The sequence below is a fragment of the Chaetura pelagica genome, unplaced genomic scaffold (assembly GCF_000747805.2).
Source record: "Chaetura pelagica isolate M959 unplaced genomic scaffold, ChaPel_1.0 scaffold139, whole genome shotgun sequence".
NCBI classification, from domain to species: Eukaryota; Metazoa; Chordata; class Aves; order Apodiformes; family Apodidae; genus Chaetura; species Chaetura pelagica.
Window position 1 is genome coordinate 976,321 of NW_009970717.1, and position 18,194 is coordinate 994,514.

The following is an 18,194-nucleotide window of genomic DNA, read 5'->3' on the forward strand; positions in this document are numbered from 1 at the left end:
TCCATTCAAGTTGCAGAGGGGAGAACAAAGTAATTATGGAATCAGATTCCAGGTTTCAGTTCACACAACCACAGAGGAAAGTTCATCCCAGCAGAAATCATGCTCTCGGACTACACAATTGACTATCCAGACATGCAGCAAATTCTGTGCATTATGATCATCACTGGATAATTAATATGCTGTCAACAGAGCTGAACAGAGAGAAATGACTGGGAGTCAAGGATCACATGAAAAAGGCCATCTACTCAACATCTCAGCGTGAGTGTCTCTTTTAAGAGGCTTTTTAATGGGAGGCATTGTTTCTTTTTTGCCATACACTTGAGCAAAAATGGCAAATTATCTCATTTTAGGAAAGCATAACAGAATAGACAGTTGTATTTCATTCCAAATTGAGGCCATCATCCTCACATCCCAGAGCAGGCTGTGATGTATTTTTATTTACTGCCTTTTCAAAATACTGCACAGAGGAGGACATTTTCACCCCACTAGTCGCCAAACTTCATAAACAGACAACATCAAGGGACACTAAAATATCACATCTAGGCAGAAGGGTGATCTTTTATTTTACACTTGTAATGTGACATCTTTTCAGAAGATTGTGCATACCAGAATCCCTAATATCTATCTTAATACTATACAAGGTAGAAACAAAGAACAAAGAGACAAAGAAGCTACTCATATTAATTTTTCTAAAGTCTGAAAATCAAATATTCCAATTCCTGAAGTGGAAATGGAAGCAAGGGTTTAAGTCTGCTTGGTTTTAGATACTTAAAGTAAACACAGAAAAAGAGAGAGATTGGATGACCTTAGATGGAAAAGACATTTCCAAAAAAACACCACTGCGTTTCAAGTCATTAGAAACATATCAAACATATCCTTTCCAAAGAAATATCAATACATTTCATCTGACATTCAACATCCTGTCATTAGGAAAAAACATCATTTAATGTGAAATATTAAATGAATTTAACATAATCATGCAACAATTAATGTATAAAAAACCCCTGTCACTTACTGGCTGATTCCCTCAAACGAAGCTTCTTTGGAGACATTTCCACTATCAGTATTAACACCACGCTGGGAGAGAAAAAATTAAAAGAACCATGACTCTGAGCCAAACACACATATTTAAATTCAAATTGAGGGCAGAACCTGACTGCAGTAAGTATTTAGGAAAATTTATACATAAGTTTACTTGAATCACTAGACTTAAAGAACACCAGACTGTTCATTCAAATGTAAACCAACATAAGAAATTACTTGTTTGATCAGAGACCAATGCAGAACTCAGGTTAGGATGTGCTGCTTAGGAAAATGGAAAGGTTTGATTTCTAATTCCCTTATGTCCTGAGAAGGAGCAAGAAGGCCTATACAATAATAAAGGGAAAGGGACTAACAAATGAGCAAGGTTTCTTCTAAAGTAATTTAATTTAAAAATAAATTATTATGCACTGCCTTGGCAATGCTTACTATTTAAATTTGCATGCTGCTCCCCTACAGCTTTTCATTCAAGCAAGTAGCACAAGCAACATTACTTTGGCTGCTACACAGCAGAGGAACACTTTTGACATGTGCCTGGGAAACCCTGTGGAGCAGTGTTACAGTTCTGTATCTGAGACCACAGGAGGAGAGGAACAAGTTTCCATTCAGCCAGCAGAAATGGAAGTGCTCTTTGTTCTCTGTATACTTCTTCACGGCAGTGGGAGCATGACACCTCCATCCTCTCAGACAGAAATTAGATGAAATTTCCCCATTACAACAGGATGCTCATACAGTGACAATCAACAAATTTGATGTGTAGAATGAATAGTAAGAAATACAAGATGGTCAAATATTCCTTTCCCATTCATTGCTCTTAACACATGTAAAAAAACCAACAGGGTAATCTTTTATGTATGTGTGTGTGTATAAAAACACAAGTGTGTTTGTGTGCCATGTGACTGCTTAAGGAGGGATCTCTTGTAGGACTTCTGTCTGACAACTATTACGGGAAAACAAGAAGGAGCTGCCACTGCATTTGCTGCAAGGGAAAGCTCAAGAGTCAGAAAATAATTTCTTATATAGATTGGAGACAAGAAATCCAATACTCTAAATAGTCAGAGGTTTTTACAAAACATTTGTCAAGGAAAGAAGCTGGGGGAGAGGTGATGGGGAAGAAAAAACTTGCAAATTTTACATCCATTAATTTGTCCTTCTTCTAGAGAAATAAGCAGGCACCATTCAAAATATTCATCAGGCAAGCTGCTGAGTACTGGGAGCAGTTGTTCTTACCAATCCACTCCATGCAGAAAAAGTATTCCCTGAATCCTTGTGGGTTTCCACAGAAAGACCCAAACATACATGACCAAAGAAGCAGAAGAGAGAAATGGAATTTTGAGCCATTGTACATAGGCTGGTATACACTAGATAGGATTGTCATGTTTTGCTAGAAACCAGGTAAAGCTTTTGGCAGAGAGAATGTAGTCTGGAAGATCAGAGGTTACAAATCTTAGGATCATGGAGGAGCAAGAAGACTAGATGACTATATAGAGGTAGTTTCCTATTTGGTGAAGATGTAAAGGAAAAGACAGGGAATGACAGTGCAAAGAAATACTGAATAAACTGATCTCCTTATTGAATCAAGTGGGTAGTTACTCTTCAGAATAAAATTACTCACCAAAGTGAGGAGCACAGCAGGTTTCTTCGAAGCCAAGACATTGGATATCTAAAAAGAAATTTTAGATTGCTATTATTTTTCTTTTTTTCTTCCTTAAAATCACATTGATACCAATTTCATCAACATTTCCTGTACACAAAGTAAATAAGCTGCAAAGAGAAAAAAACGCTCCTCTAACATCTTTCAGATATTGTAGTATTACCTCACAGTTGCAACAAGCCTCAGTGGATCACAAAATATTTAGATGGAAATGAAGTGCTTAAGTTGCTGACATATTTTAAAGATATAAATACCAACTATAACTTAAGATTATAGTCATCATTTGGAAGACAGGAAAAATGAGCCAAAGAGCAGCAATGTCACCCAGATATAAGGAATAACAAGATACTCTGTATCCTCAATATACTGCATTAGAACATAAATGCATTGATATTATTGTGTCGCAATGTGCTAAATACTTGGTAATGAATCTTTACTGTTATTCTCACTGGGTCATCTTTTACTGACTAGTACTTCTATTGGCTCCTTCAGTATCTTTGAAACATTTAGAGACTGAGAACAAAATCATTGGGCTTGTACAGAACTGGGCTTCTAGAGCAGCTGAAGGAAGGCGGACACTGAATTACACAGTCTTTCAGGCAATGCACAGATGAGATAATTCCATGAAGCACAGTTCTACCAACTTTAAACCATCTTAACAGCTTGCTAATAAATATTAAAAAAAAAAAACATATAGCAGTGAGGCATAAAAACACCAGTTCTACATATCAATTCTTGTTCCTCTGAAATATCTGGATTACACACTCACACTGGCTGGTCATTTGTTGACATAAAACTATCTTGTAAATCAGGACCCTAGATGGTGTAAAACCAATTCCTTGGCAAACCAGGCAGAAGTTATAGATAGAACCTTTGAAAGCTGAACAGTTCAGTTGTGAACTTCAACAGCTTGTCCCTTCCATCCCTGTAGTCCAGGTGGAGCTTTTATACTGGGACACCCCTCTGCTTCACATAAAGAGCTCTTTTTCACATCAGTAAGCTTTTTGAGCAGTAAGGAAACAGAATAGAACTGCAATAAAGGCACTAGTTGATGGAAAATGACCCAAATCAACTAAGGTGACCCAAAATAAATGTAATTTTTAAAAATAAACCATGTATTTCCCACTTGCAGCTTACACTGTCTGACAGATGAGCACTGGAGCACCTGCACTCCACACAAGTCCAACTCATAAGCATCAAAAAAACTCTCTACAACTTCCTCCACCCTCAGCTACTAAAATACAGGATTAAACTTCACTTTATAGCTGGACTCATTATAAAAATGAAATATCTTCACAGCTGATGACAGCAAAATTTTTGGTCTAGTGAGTCAGACTTAGTGCTCTGTAGGGAGAGAAGTATCAGCGTCTTCCTTTTCAAGCTGCTCTCCACACAAATCACCCACTGAGCTTGGCAGGGCAGGAATACTGCCCTTATCCTATCAGAAAAGACAACTGGCCAGGTGCATAAGTATGCAAACATCTGCTCAGAAGTGAAATGAGAAACCAAACTAAGCAAGCCACACTTGCCTTTAAAAATATGAAGGTATTTTGCTTATTCAAATATTAGAATGATTCAACACAAACTAATAGTGAAACAGGCAGCCTTTCCTCACAGCTCTTTGAAGGCATAAAATAAATGTAGGTTCCCAAATCAGAGGTAGGACATGCAACCTCCCCAAAAGCAATCTCCTCCCATCTCTAAGGCACTGCAAAAAATGTGGTTAGCAAGATGTTTCTGTTGGATAAAGACACAGAATGATAGGTCTCATAATGCACAGAACATGTTTGTGAGACTGTCTTTGAATTACAACAATCAACCTTAGTGTTAAGCTCAACATAGCATTTTTTTTTTTAAAAAAAAAAGAATTATAAATTACAAGTGCTTTACAAAAATAAAGGACACTTTCCAGTAACTGGGAGGTGAAAAGGTCTCACCAAGTCAGTGGACATCCAATAAGCAGAGGGCTTAAACTAAGCAAAATCACTGCCACTCATTGTTTTTGTATTAACAGAAAAAAAAATTCAGTGACATAGACAACTCACCTCATTCACATAATGGACTTCATCCACAGCGTATTTTTTCTTGAAGAATTCAGGGGGATGAATCCTTTGGAAAACAACAAAAGAAACATTTGGGTTGAGCTTTATTGTTATATGTAATAAGGCCACAGACAAAGAAATAATGTCCTCTACTATCATAACAATAGAATCTGATATGAGGCATGTTTTAATAATCTTATCCTTGACTCCATTTCTCAAAATAGGAGATTACACAAAGTTGCCACGGTTACAAAAATCAGTGTGCTTTATTCTAGTCCATGTTTAATACTTATATTTCATGGTCTCCTTCTGAACTGAAGGTTGTTTTTTTTCCCCATTCACTCTATACAAGATAATTTGGTTAAGGATTTTTGCCATGCTGTTTGCATACATCTTTCCAACACACTAGACATTGGAAGGATGTGAAAACAGCAAAGGACCAGTTTGCTCTCTGCTATATCCTAAGAATGAACAAAAACATTCCTTTTCTACCCCAGTAGGCCCTCTGATGTGAACAAAAGTAGACTACAGGCTTTTAAGACATGGTCTCTGCTGTCTCTGTTCCTCAGGACACCAGAGATCCACTCCTTTAATCCAACAGAGCGTGCAACTTTACATATCCATGTCCAAAACTAAATAACTTCTGTTGCTTTCTTAAAATACCAAATCAGACACTTTTTTCCTAAATGCAAGAAGAAGTGGGAGTTCTGTGAAAGATCTGCTTGCAGTCAGTCAGGCAGGGCAGATGCTCGTGTGGAACAGAACTCCAGGATTCCTCCACCGACCCTGTACCAGGAGTTGTACCATTGCCCCTCCCTTCATTTGATGGTAGCAGCCAGCTATTCATGACATTTTAGTCTCTGATTACAATCTCCAACTCCCCCCGCCCCCCAACTGAAAAAAATCAATGTAATCCTGAAAATGTAATTTCAAAAAGAAAAAAAGAAAAAAGCCCATCCAGCTGACATCCTTCCACAGAGTGAAGAAAATGGGAGAAAAAAACATGGTTGGATAAGCAGCAAATTGTAGGATCCTGTGCTGTTCAGGAGCAAGAGTTATATGCAGGACCAACCCTTCAGCTGTTTCAACATCAGATTACAGAAGCACAAGACCAGTGTGGGAAAGAATACGTTGGGCTGGAGATTGAAGTACATTTCTAATCATTGTAGCAAGGAACAGCTGAGACAAACAGCTCAGCATCTTTCAGAGGTGCTCCATGACAAAGGCATGTCCTGTAGCTGCCTGCAGTACCAGCAGGCCAGAGCTCCAATTTACGTTTCCCATCTTATGCACAAGTTTTTCATTTTACATTCCTTTTTGCTTCAGACAGTACTGGGCTTAGACATGAACAACAACATGAACACATTTTATGGTGTTCTCAAGCAGAGAATCACAGAATTTTATCTGTGAAAGTACTTCTCAAAAGCAACACAAAAATATCTGATTTTTTGTTCCCTTTTGCAATGCTCCTTTTGTGGAGTCTTCCCATCACTGTTGGAGATTTCAAAGCAATTACCATTTATCTTCCCTTCCTGGCTAATTTCACATATAATTAAAAAAAAAAACCAAACACTATTGCCTCTTATCTTCCTATACCCTGTATTTTATAGTTCCCCTACCTCCAACTTTTGCATGCTCTGTTTCTCCTACAGGCATCTCCTTTCCCCCTCCTCCATTCCTCACACATTCAAGTACTTTAGTATTCCAGAAACATCATGAACAGATTTAGCACTTTCTATTTTTATTCTCTTCCACAGTTTCAACCAATTCATCTGGTATGAGAAGAATCCCAACTATAAAACCAGCTAATTTATGGCCAGTGGTAATTTATGGTAATATATGCTCTTTACAGCAATACCTCCAAAGCACCATTTACAATTAGCTGCATTGTTTGAATAAAAGAACTGGGTTTTGTAAAGTAAATATTTCTTAAAAGTATGCCCACAACAGTGCTTTATTCACTTCATGCAGTTTAAGTAAGCATAAGTATCATTCTTCAACACATCAATAGAAAACTTCTGTCTTTTCACAAGCTGTTTTTCAACTTTTTTTTTTTTTTTTAGTTGCCTCCTATAATTCTCTGGCCTACAGGACATTACTGCTAATTTAATTATTTGGTTACAGCTAATATTAATCTATTACTGATTCCTTTCCAGTTGCAATCCCTCCAACATCTCTTCTTATGTACACTACCACTCTTTTGAGGAACCAAAGGAACTCATTATCCTTTCAAGACTAAATATTTTTTCTCTACTGTGGGAGAAAGAAAAGAGCAGCCTCCCAGTCCCCTGTCCTCTCTGTTATTAAACTAGGTCATCTCCATCGCACCTAATGACAAGCTGCCACATTTTCCAGATGTGTACCTCCTTGCTGGTTTTGTTCTCACTGCCTTGCTCAGAAATCAGCAAGACTTTTAGTGCAAAGTAGAGAGCCAGACGTCTCTGCTCCTCTCTAAAGCACTCAAGGCTCTGTCTCACTTCTTTTCTTCAGCCATTTAGCACCTCTGATTAGATGGTAAAATAAATTCACATACACTCCCCACAAACTACCATCCCCTGCCCATCCTAAAGGAGCCATGATGTTTCAGTGATAAAGTTACTTCTCTCACTGGCAAGATTTTTGCAAAGATCTACCTATTGCAAAAGCATACAGGTGGAAGGCAAAAGTGCATGGGGATGTCTACACTAGAGTGGAAAAACTGTGCTGTCACATACAGAAAAGCAGTATAGAAGGCAAAACAAAAGCTCAAGGACAATAAGCAAGTCCAAACTCCTGGAACTGCATCATACCCAAGTACTCATATTCAGGTAGCTAGGCAAGAGTCTGGCATCTCATAGTTTATAGCCATTAGAAGGACAACGTAAGAGTCTAGCACTTATATTTAATCACAATACACCCCTCATCAGCAAAGGATCCCTTAAACAAGGCACTGTCTCTAGTTTACTACTTAAAATTAATCACAATTTCTCAGTCCAGTGAAAAAGCTATTTTGGGTTAAACATCAAAGCTGTTTACATTCTGCTGATGCTTCCTACATACTCTTCCTTCTATGTTACTCTACCCAACCTATTTCAGCTACTTGGTTTCTTACTCTTAAGATTTTCACAGCAATTGGGAGATGCTGAAGATGGCTTAAAGACATGAAGCTACATTTTTAAGAGAAGATTCAAATGCTGATGCACTCATTTTAACAGCTAAGGTTTTATTAAAGCACCAAAGACCAAATATTCACCGTTCAACTATAACAAATGACAACTTTATTATTAACAAAATTCTACTGAGGTAGCAATAGGAGAAAGAGGAGAAGCAGCAGCAGAAATACTTTAATTATAAAAATAGAGTGTGAAACATTAAGTGAAACAGTAAAGCGACACCCCACATTAGCTATACCTCATTTCTTTTATACATTGATCAAACACAACAATGACCAACAAAGAGTAAGAGAGTGTACTATTAAGAACTAGTAATCAGGGATCCCTGCACATTGATCAGCTTAGTGAAAATTTCACATTTTATTCTACACTTTTCCATGTGGTTTAACTAAAGTCACAGTGATGGCATATTTAAAACCGAGATGCTTCACCAAATCACAACCTAATCACACCAGTGTAGATTTTGTCACCAACTTTGACAGACCAGTATTAAATCTTAACAGTAGTAAGGCTTGCTCCACTTCAATGCAATCCTTCGAACAAGAATATAATACTGACTCCTCTGTTTATCCATCAATAAGATGAACAGCTCCAACAGCCTATGTGTAAATACACCTAAAAGTATATTTTGAAACTTTTATATAGCTTGCCAAAATTCAAACTGCATTTTTTGGGCAATATTTTATTTACCACGTCGTGTTTCCACTTTAGTCCCAATAAAAACTTGGTTTCATTGTCTAAAACCATATTAAAGCTGCTGTTCATTACACTGCACAAGAACTCATAACAGCAAATCTTAAGAGATTGGTACAAATTTGACATTACCATAAGAATCCCACTAAGCAACATTTCTTTGTATTCTGAAGGACTCTGGAGCAAGAGCCTCATATTACCAACATGATAAAAGCGTGTTCTAGTTTTTAGCACTGCATTCAGAAGAGAGGTACAACAAATGCGATAAATCTAAATCACAAATGCCAAAGAAAAACTGTGAACAGAATTTATAACAGCTGATAGCTATTCTTGAAAGAAACACATCTAAACCAACTGCTAATACATTTGCAATCTAATTGCTGATATATACTTGTATGTGTATGTTTTCATTTGTATCTAAATGCCCTTCCAGACAATATTCAGTATATATAACTTATTCCCACTGATCGCTTTGTATTTGTCATTTGAATGCTTCTAGGACAGATTTTCAGTTTTCAGTTTTTACAGTGGATCAACTCTAAAAAGAAACTCAGCTTTTCCTGAATCACCTGCAGCTTCTAAGCACTGAATCTGGCTTTAGCAAAAAAAAATAAAAAAAATTAAAAAATCAGCATTCATTTAATGTATTTTTTAAAAGGATGAGTAAGAAATCTTTACATGAAAGTCAACAACCATTTAGAGGATCTCTTAGCATTTCAACCAAGAAGAGAGCAAGCAGTGACACCAAGCAAGACATACTAAAGACCATCTCCTGCAATTAAAATACAGATCCACAGTACTTATTGTCTTTCAGATCCACAGCTCCTGGCTGTTACCAGAAAGTGATGTTCTTACAAGCAGTAATTAGAAATAAGAATTAACATAGCTCTAACAACAACAGAATAGGCAAATATCAAAGACACTATTCATGACAAAGTCTAAAACAGAAGGGTATCCACACAACAATGTACAGGTTACAGCGCTCTCTTAAAAGGTTCTCAAAGCACTCTTGCTTAAAATGCATGGAAACTGTCCAGGCTTTTATCACAAAATCAGAAGAAGAAGATTCTTGATGTACTGAGGCATAAAAGCTAAAACCAGTAAAGTTCAGAGTAAAGCTCTGTGCTTCACAGAGACACAACGATATTACTTCCTTCACTCCACCCTAACTTTCACAGCCAGAGTAACAGATATAAAACACCACTTCATGGCAAATTCACTTTGTCTGGAGCAAATAGTCTCTGCTAAGCAAAGTGAATGCCTACATTAGCCTGCACATAGTGCCTGTGCATGCCACTGCAGCATGCATACATTTACCGCCAGCAAGTCCCTGCATGAGTTCCATCATTTTTCCTCACTTACATGAGGGAAACCACATGCATAAGGAGTAAAATGAACAAGCATAGTCTTCAGCAATTGAAGTTCTACACAGTCAAAACCCCATTTCTATGGCCTTGCTAGAATGAGCTTAAAGGAGAGTAAAAGTTTCAGTGAGACTGCATATAGAATAAGAACCTTGACAAAAACTGAAGTGGATGAATAGAAATACATCAGCAAAACACACAGAGCTGAAGGAGGAAAAGAGATACAAAAGCAATGTTTTAATGCTGTCAGAGATTCACCAACAAACTCTCTCCGCATTACAATATCACCAAGTTAACAGATGGCAAAGCATTAACCAAAGAAGAGGGTGTTGAGAAGTGATAGGAAGAGCAACACAGGAGGCTCTACAAGATACCAGCAGATGTTCCTGACTTTGTCCGAAAAAAATGCCATCACCTTGATATCCAAAACAAGTTTCACAATCTCAAACAAAAATATCATAGACACCAAGCTTGATTTAAAACAAAACAGTAATAATGGACTCACTGGTATCAGACAGCCTGCAGCAATGTTTTGATTACCTTATGTTACCACCATTCCACATTTGTCTAGATTTCTCTTTTATCCTTTGAAAGGCAAAAGTATACATATAAACTCAGAATCCTTGCTCCTTTTTATACAGTCCAGAGCGAGAAAGATTTTGAGAAAATAACAGAATTCAAAATAAATTTAACTGAAAATGAAGACTCAAGCTGATTTGGGTGGAAAAGGTAACCAAGACTGTAAATAAAACCACACCTAGCAGAGGGACAGAGTCCTTGTGCATGATGCTGGAACACGGGACACTGGGTATGAGAGACTGCACTTCCCAGTGCTGCACATTGATCACGTGGAAGCAAAATAACTATGAGCAACGCAAATTGTTGGACTTAGAAATAAAGTATTGAGGAGACTCCCACAGGTCTTCTCAATAAAAGCCAAGCTCTGAGCTACCTATTTCATGTATACTTCAATATATACAGTGGTTTTACTGCTTCTGCTGAGCTATTCCCACAAGCATTCCCAAAAGTTGGAAAGTTCTTCAGGGTTTCTATAAATTCTACATCAAGAGCCAGTGTCTCAATTAGACATTTAAAAGACTCTATCAATAGCAACCAAAAAGCCCCAGAAAACTTGCAATTCATAACTTTTATTCTCTCTGCAAATAAAATGATTCCTTGGAGAGAGGAGCTCTATACTAGTACAGAATAAAACTGTAACAAAGGAAATGTTTATACACTGAAGTCTCTGAAAGAATTCTTGCAGTGTAAGACTGCTGACAAATACTCATTAGAAAGTAGTCTTCCCATAAAAAGAGCATAAAAATAATTACAATGGTTAAGAGAGAAAGTATGATTTCTAGGTCACTACATAATAACAGTGTTCCATTCAAACACCGTTCTCAGTTCATGCTTCTCAACTGAGAAAGCTACCCACTGAATCTGTCAATAGCAGATGTTCTGCTTTTACTTTGGAAGGATGTCTATACTGGGGGGGAAATGGGCAATATTTTATGTCCCACACATAAAAGCACTATAGCAAGCTCTGGAATGTGTGCAGCTTGTCCCACAGCTCCAATATTAATCAGTAATAGCATGAAAGAAAGCAGTACTCATATGTACAGCAACATTAAGATGACCTAAACAGCTTTCAGAAGGGGGTGACACCACTCCCCCACCTTAAAACTTGTAAAAAAATTAAACACAAAGACATTAAAGGAGCTTGCCACAACAACTCATTTGGCACAAAGAAAAAGCAGCTTGGCTCAGTGCTGGGTTTATTTCCCAATACACCCAAATCAAAAAGAGGAGAGGAAGAAGCGTTTTAACACTTATTAATAAATCACCAACTTGAGTATCCAGCTAAAGGTGCATGCTAGTAGAGACTGCAAATCAATGGACTGATATAAATTACTATTATTGTTTAAAACATTATCAACAACAAATACAATGAAACTTAAGCAGCTAGAAAGCAAAGATTTATAAAAATCATTACTGATGTTAAAGCCATAGAAACAATACACATTAATCCTGGACCAGCAAGGCTTGTGGACAATTAGAATACTGGAACAGTGACTAAACTCATTTGAGAAGTCAGAGCATTTGAGCAGCACTTTCAGAGAAAAACAATCATTTGTAAAGTGGCAGGAGCTACCCAGACACTAATTATTCTGTAAAAGTAATTTTTATCCATAGAGAAATACCACAATAAATGAACAGGAGACAAGAAATGAAAATCACTGTACTATGGAGAGAACTAGAAAATAAGGAGTATGGGAAATTGCACAAGTAAGTCTCGTCAATCAAAAGCAACCAGATTTATTGCACAGTTTTGAAAGGTTCGGATGAAGGGTAAAGCAACAGATGTGCTATCTGAAGAATAGCAAAATATTTGATAAAAATCTCTCTTAAGACTGTTATTCTCCAAAATCAACTCAAATTTGCTTGGACAGGAATACTACGTTGTGACCTGAAATGCAATAACTAGTCAGAATGAAAAAATGAATAGTCTAAAGCATAAAAAAAAAAAAAAAAAAGCTTTTCCAGGGCTGGGAAACCCTTCAAATACCACACTGAACAAACAGCAATGGACTGCAAGTCTTGATTAGTGGGATGCTGCAAAGACTGAAATTAACTTGCATGCTATTCAGAAACAGAAGCAGGGTTAAGTTCATGAGACCCACCGATGTCATTTGCAAGTGTGGTAACAAGCTTTGCAGATAAAAATTGAAATTTCCAGTTGGAACAAACCAGTAATAAACTGACCCAAAGAGATTTTTGTATTTATTTTTTTTAAAACAGTAGAATAAAGATTAAGTAGGTAGGGGGAAGGGACAAATGGCAGGAGGAGATCAAACTCAAAACACAAATATCACCAAAATTGACCAAACCATATTAAGAAAAAGAGGTCAAGAAACCTATTTCTTGGCTTCTGATTTTCATTGTCACATACAGTTTGGAGGGGAAAAAAAAGGATAGAAGCCTAAATAGCCTGAAAAACTCTTTGTTTACAAAATAGTTTTGGGAAAAAAATCAAACACACAAAAAACCCCCAACCACCTACTTCTACACTTTTTCCCCAAAGCATTAAAACTTAGCTTTGCTGAAATCAGTCAAGTTTGAACACAAAAAACAATGGTTGATTTTAGTTGTAACCTACTTAGAAGATGATGACAACATTTAAAAAGCTTCCTCGTTAGGTCAATGAGTAATTATTAACATTTGTAAAGCATTTTCATTGCACTTTTTTAGAGCTCCAAGCTACCACACCAAGGTTCAACTTTCCAAGTATAGAGAGCTTCCAAATCAAACTAATGGAAAAATGTTGCTTATCTGGCTGCAAATTTTATGTTGTTACACTTATCAATCAGCCAGCAGGGCTCAAAAAAAACACAGGAAATTGCATGTAAATATTGCTCTGCCCATTTAATATGTATTTCTAAAGTGAGAGCATGAAAGTGTTAAATATTTTTGTTTTCCATTAAAACACGCTATACATGGCAAGGCAATTAAGTTATTTTGGCATCCTCTCCACATAAAACAGCTGCTGTACAGTATGTTTTACTGTATAAAATATCTTTAATCAGCACACTGACTAGTTCTGTCATTTATAATTAAGGAGGTAAATGGCAGGTGCAGCATTAATTATTGAAATTGAAGTGCCTGTGCAAGACATGCAGTCACACCAACTTACTGCTTTCTAGGAGCTGAAATGATTGCTAACAGCTTTGCAGCATAAACTCGACTAGGAAGACCATGCTAAAAAAGAGGGGCATTTAAAACACAGTTACATTTCTAAAGCCTTTGCAGTCTTATAGAACCAGATTTAGTTCTTAAACTCTTCCTCTAAAAGTAATACTAGAAAAATACTTCAGGAGTGCACCCTCAAAGCCATCCTATGAAAGTCGCAGTTTCTGCCTTACAAACACCGGGAGGGGCAAGGGGCAGAGGAGCAGATGAAGAGACAAAGAGATTCTCTCAGTTGAGAAGATTTTCCCAGCCACCAACACCTGGAGAAATGCTTACACTCATAATTTAAAAACAGAATGGCTGTTATTGTTATCCCATCCCAATATTAAAGTAGGGCCACCAGCCCCTACAGTTATGCTCATAACAACTCTGTGATTGCCACCTTAAGAGTTTGTGGGGTTTTTTTGAGAATGTCAGATATAAATTCAATCTGTCCTCCCTTTTAAAAGTGTAAGGCTTGAGGACTTCTGAAAGGTTACAGCTGTTTACAAATCTTTAGAGCACACATTTAGGAAGAAGTCCTACAATTAGAGTAACATTTTCAAAGAGGTGGCAGTCACCCTCAGTAACAGTACTATGTAGTGCTGGGTCCTTGGCAGACCACAGCCCGAGGTGGTGAGCTCATCATCTCTATGTTCACCAGCTCTGCAGAGTCTCCAGGCACCACCATATCATGGAAAACTGTTCATACAAACAAGTGCAGTTGCTGAGACCATGCTGCTCATGGTCTCATCTCCACTGCTCTCAGACACTTGATTGGTGTTGGCCAAACTAAAGCTGCTGTTTGAGGAATCCAAGAAGCCCCACTTCTGCATTACTTCAAGGCAAAAAGGTTAAGCCTTCTGGCTGCCACATTATTTAAGTTATGTTTTGAAAAAAACAAACATGTCCTTCAGAACTGAAATGATAACAGTACATCAATCCATTTAGTAATACAGTAGCAGTAAAGAGCTTTCTGTATTAATTTTAAGAGAATTCATGCATTTTTGCCTAAACTCATAGATTCCTAAATCTGTCTTAAATAGAAAGCAATACAAACACCAGGCAAAGGAATTGCATCCTGTGCTATGAACTAGATCAGCTGTAGACTGTAAAATACCAACCTCACAAATATTGTACAAGGCATTGAATTGCTTTGTTCTTCACTAATGTTAAATGAATGTTTCTTCAGAGGGTAGATAGTGCCTTCCACATGCAAGGAAACAAGGACTTCCCCAGCTAACTAGAAGATAAACAACAACACATGGAAGGCAAGCTTATTTGTGTTTTCCTCTCAGTGCTAATTTTGTCTTAAAATTGAGTGTTCTGGGAAGGAACACAATCCCTAGCTGTGTGTAGTACCCCCTGCCAACCAACTTATGAAGCAGAACTGCTACTGACTCACAAATGAGTTATTCATCCACCCTCCTGACAAGCAGAAAAAGTACATGACCATGTCTGACAGAAGAGAAAATAAAGATTCAGAGGGATTCAGGAAGGGTAAGGAGGAGAGTTTAGAAAACAAGGATGCTGTGATAAAGACAATTTGTTAGACTCTGCAAGAAGACACAATGGCAATAAACCACTTTTAACAACTTTGTAATTCTGTAAATGAACTAATAATGATCGCTGCACAAACTAATCAAAAAGGCCAACACTTAGAAGCACCATAATATTTGTTTGAAAATGCAAAATGAGACAATGAAATTTCAGTATTTTTAAACCTGTTCAGATTAGGCACAATTAGTGTGGGTATGAAACAGCTGATTTGAACTAGCAGAAGAGAATTCAGGGGGAGGAAAAAGCTTTGTCTATAAATGGGAACAAGCATCACTAGGGAACAGACTTTGGAGGGTATATGTGGGGATCAAATAGAACCTACCCTCCCAGACAGGTGCAGCTTTCAGCTGGAATATTTCAGACAGCAGTATTCAAATCTTTTTGCTATCACAAACAGTTTGAGTTCCCAGGCAGGTCTAAGACAGTGATGTTCATATAAACTCCCTGAGAAGACAACAGCCATGCCCTACCATATGGTCTGGCACAGTTCAGCATACATGATTGGTTGCAACTGTTTTCCTTTTCCAAAATTAGCATTAAAATATAAGTGATAGCTTCCATTAGAAGCGAAGCAACCTGAGCTCAAAATATTAAATTAGAAGTAATCCAATGTTCTGAGACAATGTAGACAACAAAAAAATTTACAGTTTGTTAGAGGGCATAAATACAATTAAGACTGAGAAAAGAAATGAACACATAAATCAATTCCTCCACTGCTGTGGCACTAAGCAATATTTACTACCAGTGTGGATAGAGAGAGAGAGAGGTTTATGGCATATTCACAGAACAGAATTATAATCACATTCCCCACTCTGTCAGTTCATATAAAAGAAAATATCAAAGTGGCTAAAGTACCTTATGCCATTCAAAAAGTTCAATTACCTAACGCAGCTGCAAACTCGGTAAAGCAATTTGAAAAACTCTGCTTTACTATTTAACTTGCTCTGTCTTAACACAAAACTAGGACTTTTCTTAATGGCTCATCTTCCTTTCATGGCTGCCATGAGTTCCACAGGCTTAAATTCTAAAGATAGTCTCTACCAAATTTTGTTGGTTCCTTTTATATCATATGATCAATACCAATCAATCACATTCTGTATCACTGTATGTACATATCACTGCAATTCACATTGAACGATTTGATGGAATCCAATTAAAATGAGGTAGCATTACAGCTCTACAGTTACGTTATGTGAAGTATTCAGATACATGGGAACACCGTTAAAAGACAGATCTTACTTTCCCATCCAAACAGCATAGCTTTCAGGGAGTTGTGGAACAAAAAGCATGGATCTTCCAGTATCAACATCTACTGCTCCAAAGCAGCCTGCTTCAGTTACTCCAAAAGTCCAGTGAAAGTAAGATTCCTAGGTTAAGACAAAATACATTCTTAAAAGAAAACCCTCACTTCTACCAACTCTAAAAATACTGTACAGTATCTACTAATTTCTACTGCCATGTATCTGAAGAGATCTCTCCTGGTTTTGGAGGGGGAGAGTGGTTTAGGTCTAAAGCTTTTCACACTGATAATTTTTAGGTTACAATAATACAAATCCCTCTCCCAGCAACTGGAAGGGGTCAGAGATTAATAATCTACCATAAGAAACAAACAGGTTAATTCAGCACTATAAACATACACTACACAATAAAATGCTGCATTATTCCAATTTAGAATTAAGGAATGTAGTATCAGGAAGAAACAATCATGTCACATGAGACAAAGCAAAAGTGGAGTGCATTCACTGGGTTTTGATGGCAGAGTTCTGAAGTGAAGACCCCACCTATCCCAGGGAGAAGCTACACTTGAAACAGCCTTTAGCCAAGAGTTATTGTAAGAACAAGCAAACAACAAAACACCTAACAATACAGAGATGAATTTTGGTAAGGACAGACGTATGCTCTGATACTCTGAAAGGTAGAACAGATAAATAGCTACTACATTAAGATACATGCTATCTAGATTAGAATTTGTTTTGTTTTTTTTTTCATAACTGTACAACAGCTCAATAAAATCTATAAAAAAATATACTATAGCAGCCATATGAAGTTTGGAGTATACATAATTAGAGTTCTGTTATGCCAACTTCCCCAAAGACTAAGAATGCATTTGGCATGACATTAACAAGTCATTAAGTCCTATTTGTGACAGAGGAACACATGGGTACTTAAGTAAGAGTCTAATTTGAGAAGACACGTTGTAAATTCTAAGATACATCCTATCTTGTGGAATATACTATTTATAAAAGCCTGAAAAATACATTTCTATTAATTAATTCAGTTTAGGTCCACTGTAACATGTTTCACTACAGAAAGAAGGTTATTTTCGGCCACAGACAAGACTGAAAAAAATAAGAAATATTTCTTTTCTGTCTTTAATGTTACATGAAACACTAACAGACAGTAGAGCCTTGAACAGGTTTAGGCCATTTAAACCAGATAATGGACATGCATGCTAAAGCACTGAAAAAGAGAGTAACTCTGAGGTGAAGAGGCAATGTTATAAAGAAGCCAATTTATTGAAATGAAGGAAGGCGATGCACACAGGAGTGATAAAGGGAAAATAATGAAAAATCGTTTTAAAATTCATGCAGTTTCTTAATTTGATTTGAAGTTTTGATTCAGCTCTTACCTGGCGAAACACGATACCAGTATCAGTACAGTATCTCTGGGTTTCTTCCCCACCCTGCAGCAGAACAAACGAATTCTTCTGGACATCCTTGTTCTGTCTCAGGCGATCACACAGCCGTTTTCTATTCAAGGCAAAGAGTGCTACAGGCACTTTCAAGGTCTCATTTCCCAGCCAAAATGAGGGTCTAGAAAAGATGTTTTTAATTAACAATTAATGGAAGACAAAGACAGTGGTTAGCATGATGCACACTGCTTTTTTTACTTTAGGCTAGAACAGAAAAGGACTCTACAAACAGAACTCTACAAATACGGTGGTCATCACTTAAGGGAAAGA

The 18,194-nt window shown here is 37.1% G+C and overlaps 1 protein-coding gene across 1 annotated transcript in view; it reads right to left on the bottom strand.

The window, feature by feature from the left end:
* The window catches only part of PEPD (peptidase D), a 140,943-nt gene that overhangs the window by 116,877 nt on the left and 5,872 nt on the right, over positions 1-18,194 (bottom strand). Inside the window, exons 2-6 of the mRNA XM_010006227.1 lie at positions 17,862-18,045; positions 16,472-16,599; positions 4,741-4,804; positions 2,657-2,704; positions 1,016-1,077 (exon numbers count right to left, since the gene is read on the bottom strand). Coding sequence (XP_010004529.1) covers positions 1,016-1,077; positions 2,657-2,704; positions 4,741-4,804; positions 16,472-16,599; positions 17,862-18,045 — 486 coding nt within the window. The remainder of the gene's footprint in view (positions 1-1,015; positions 1,078-2,656; positions 2,705-4,740; positions 4,805-16,471; positions 16,600-17,861; positions 18,046-18,194) is intronic.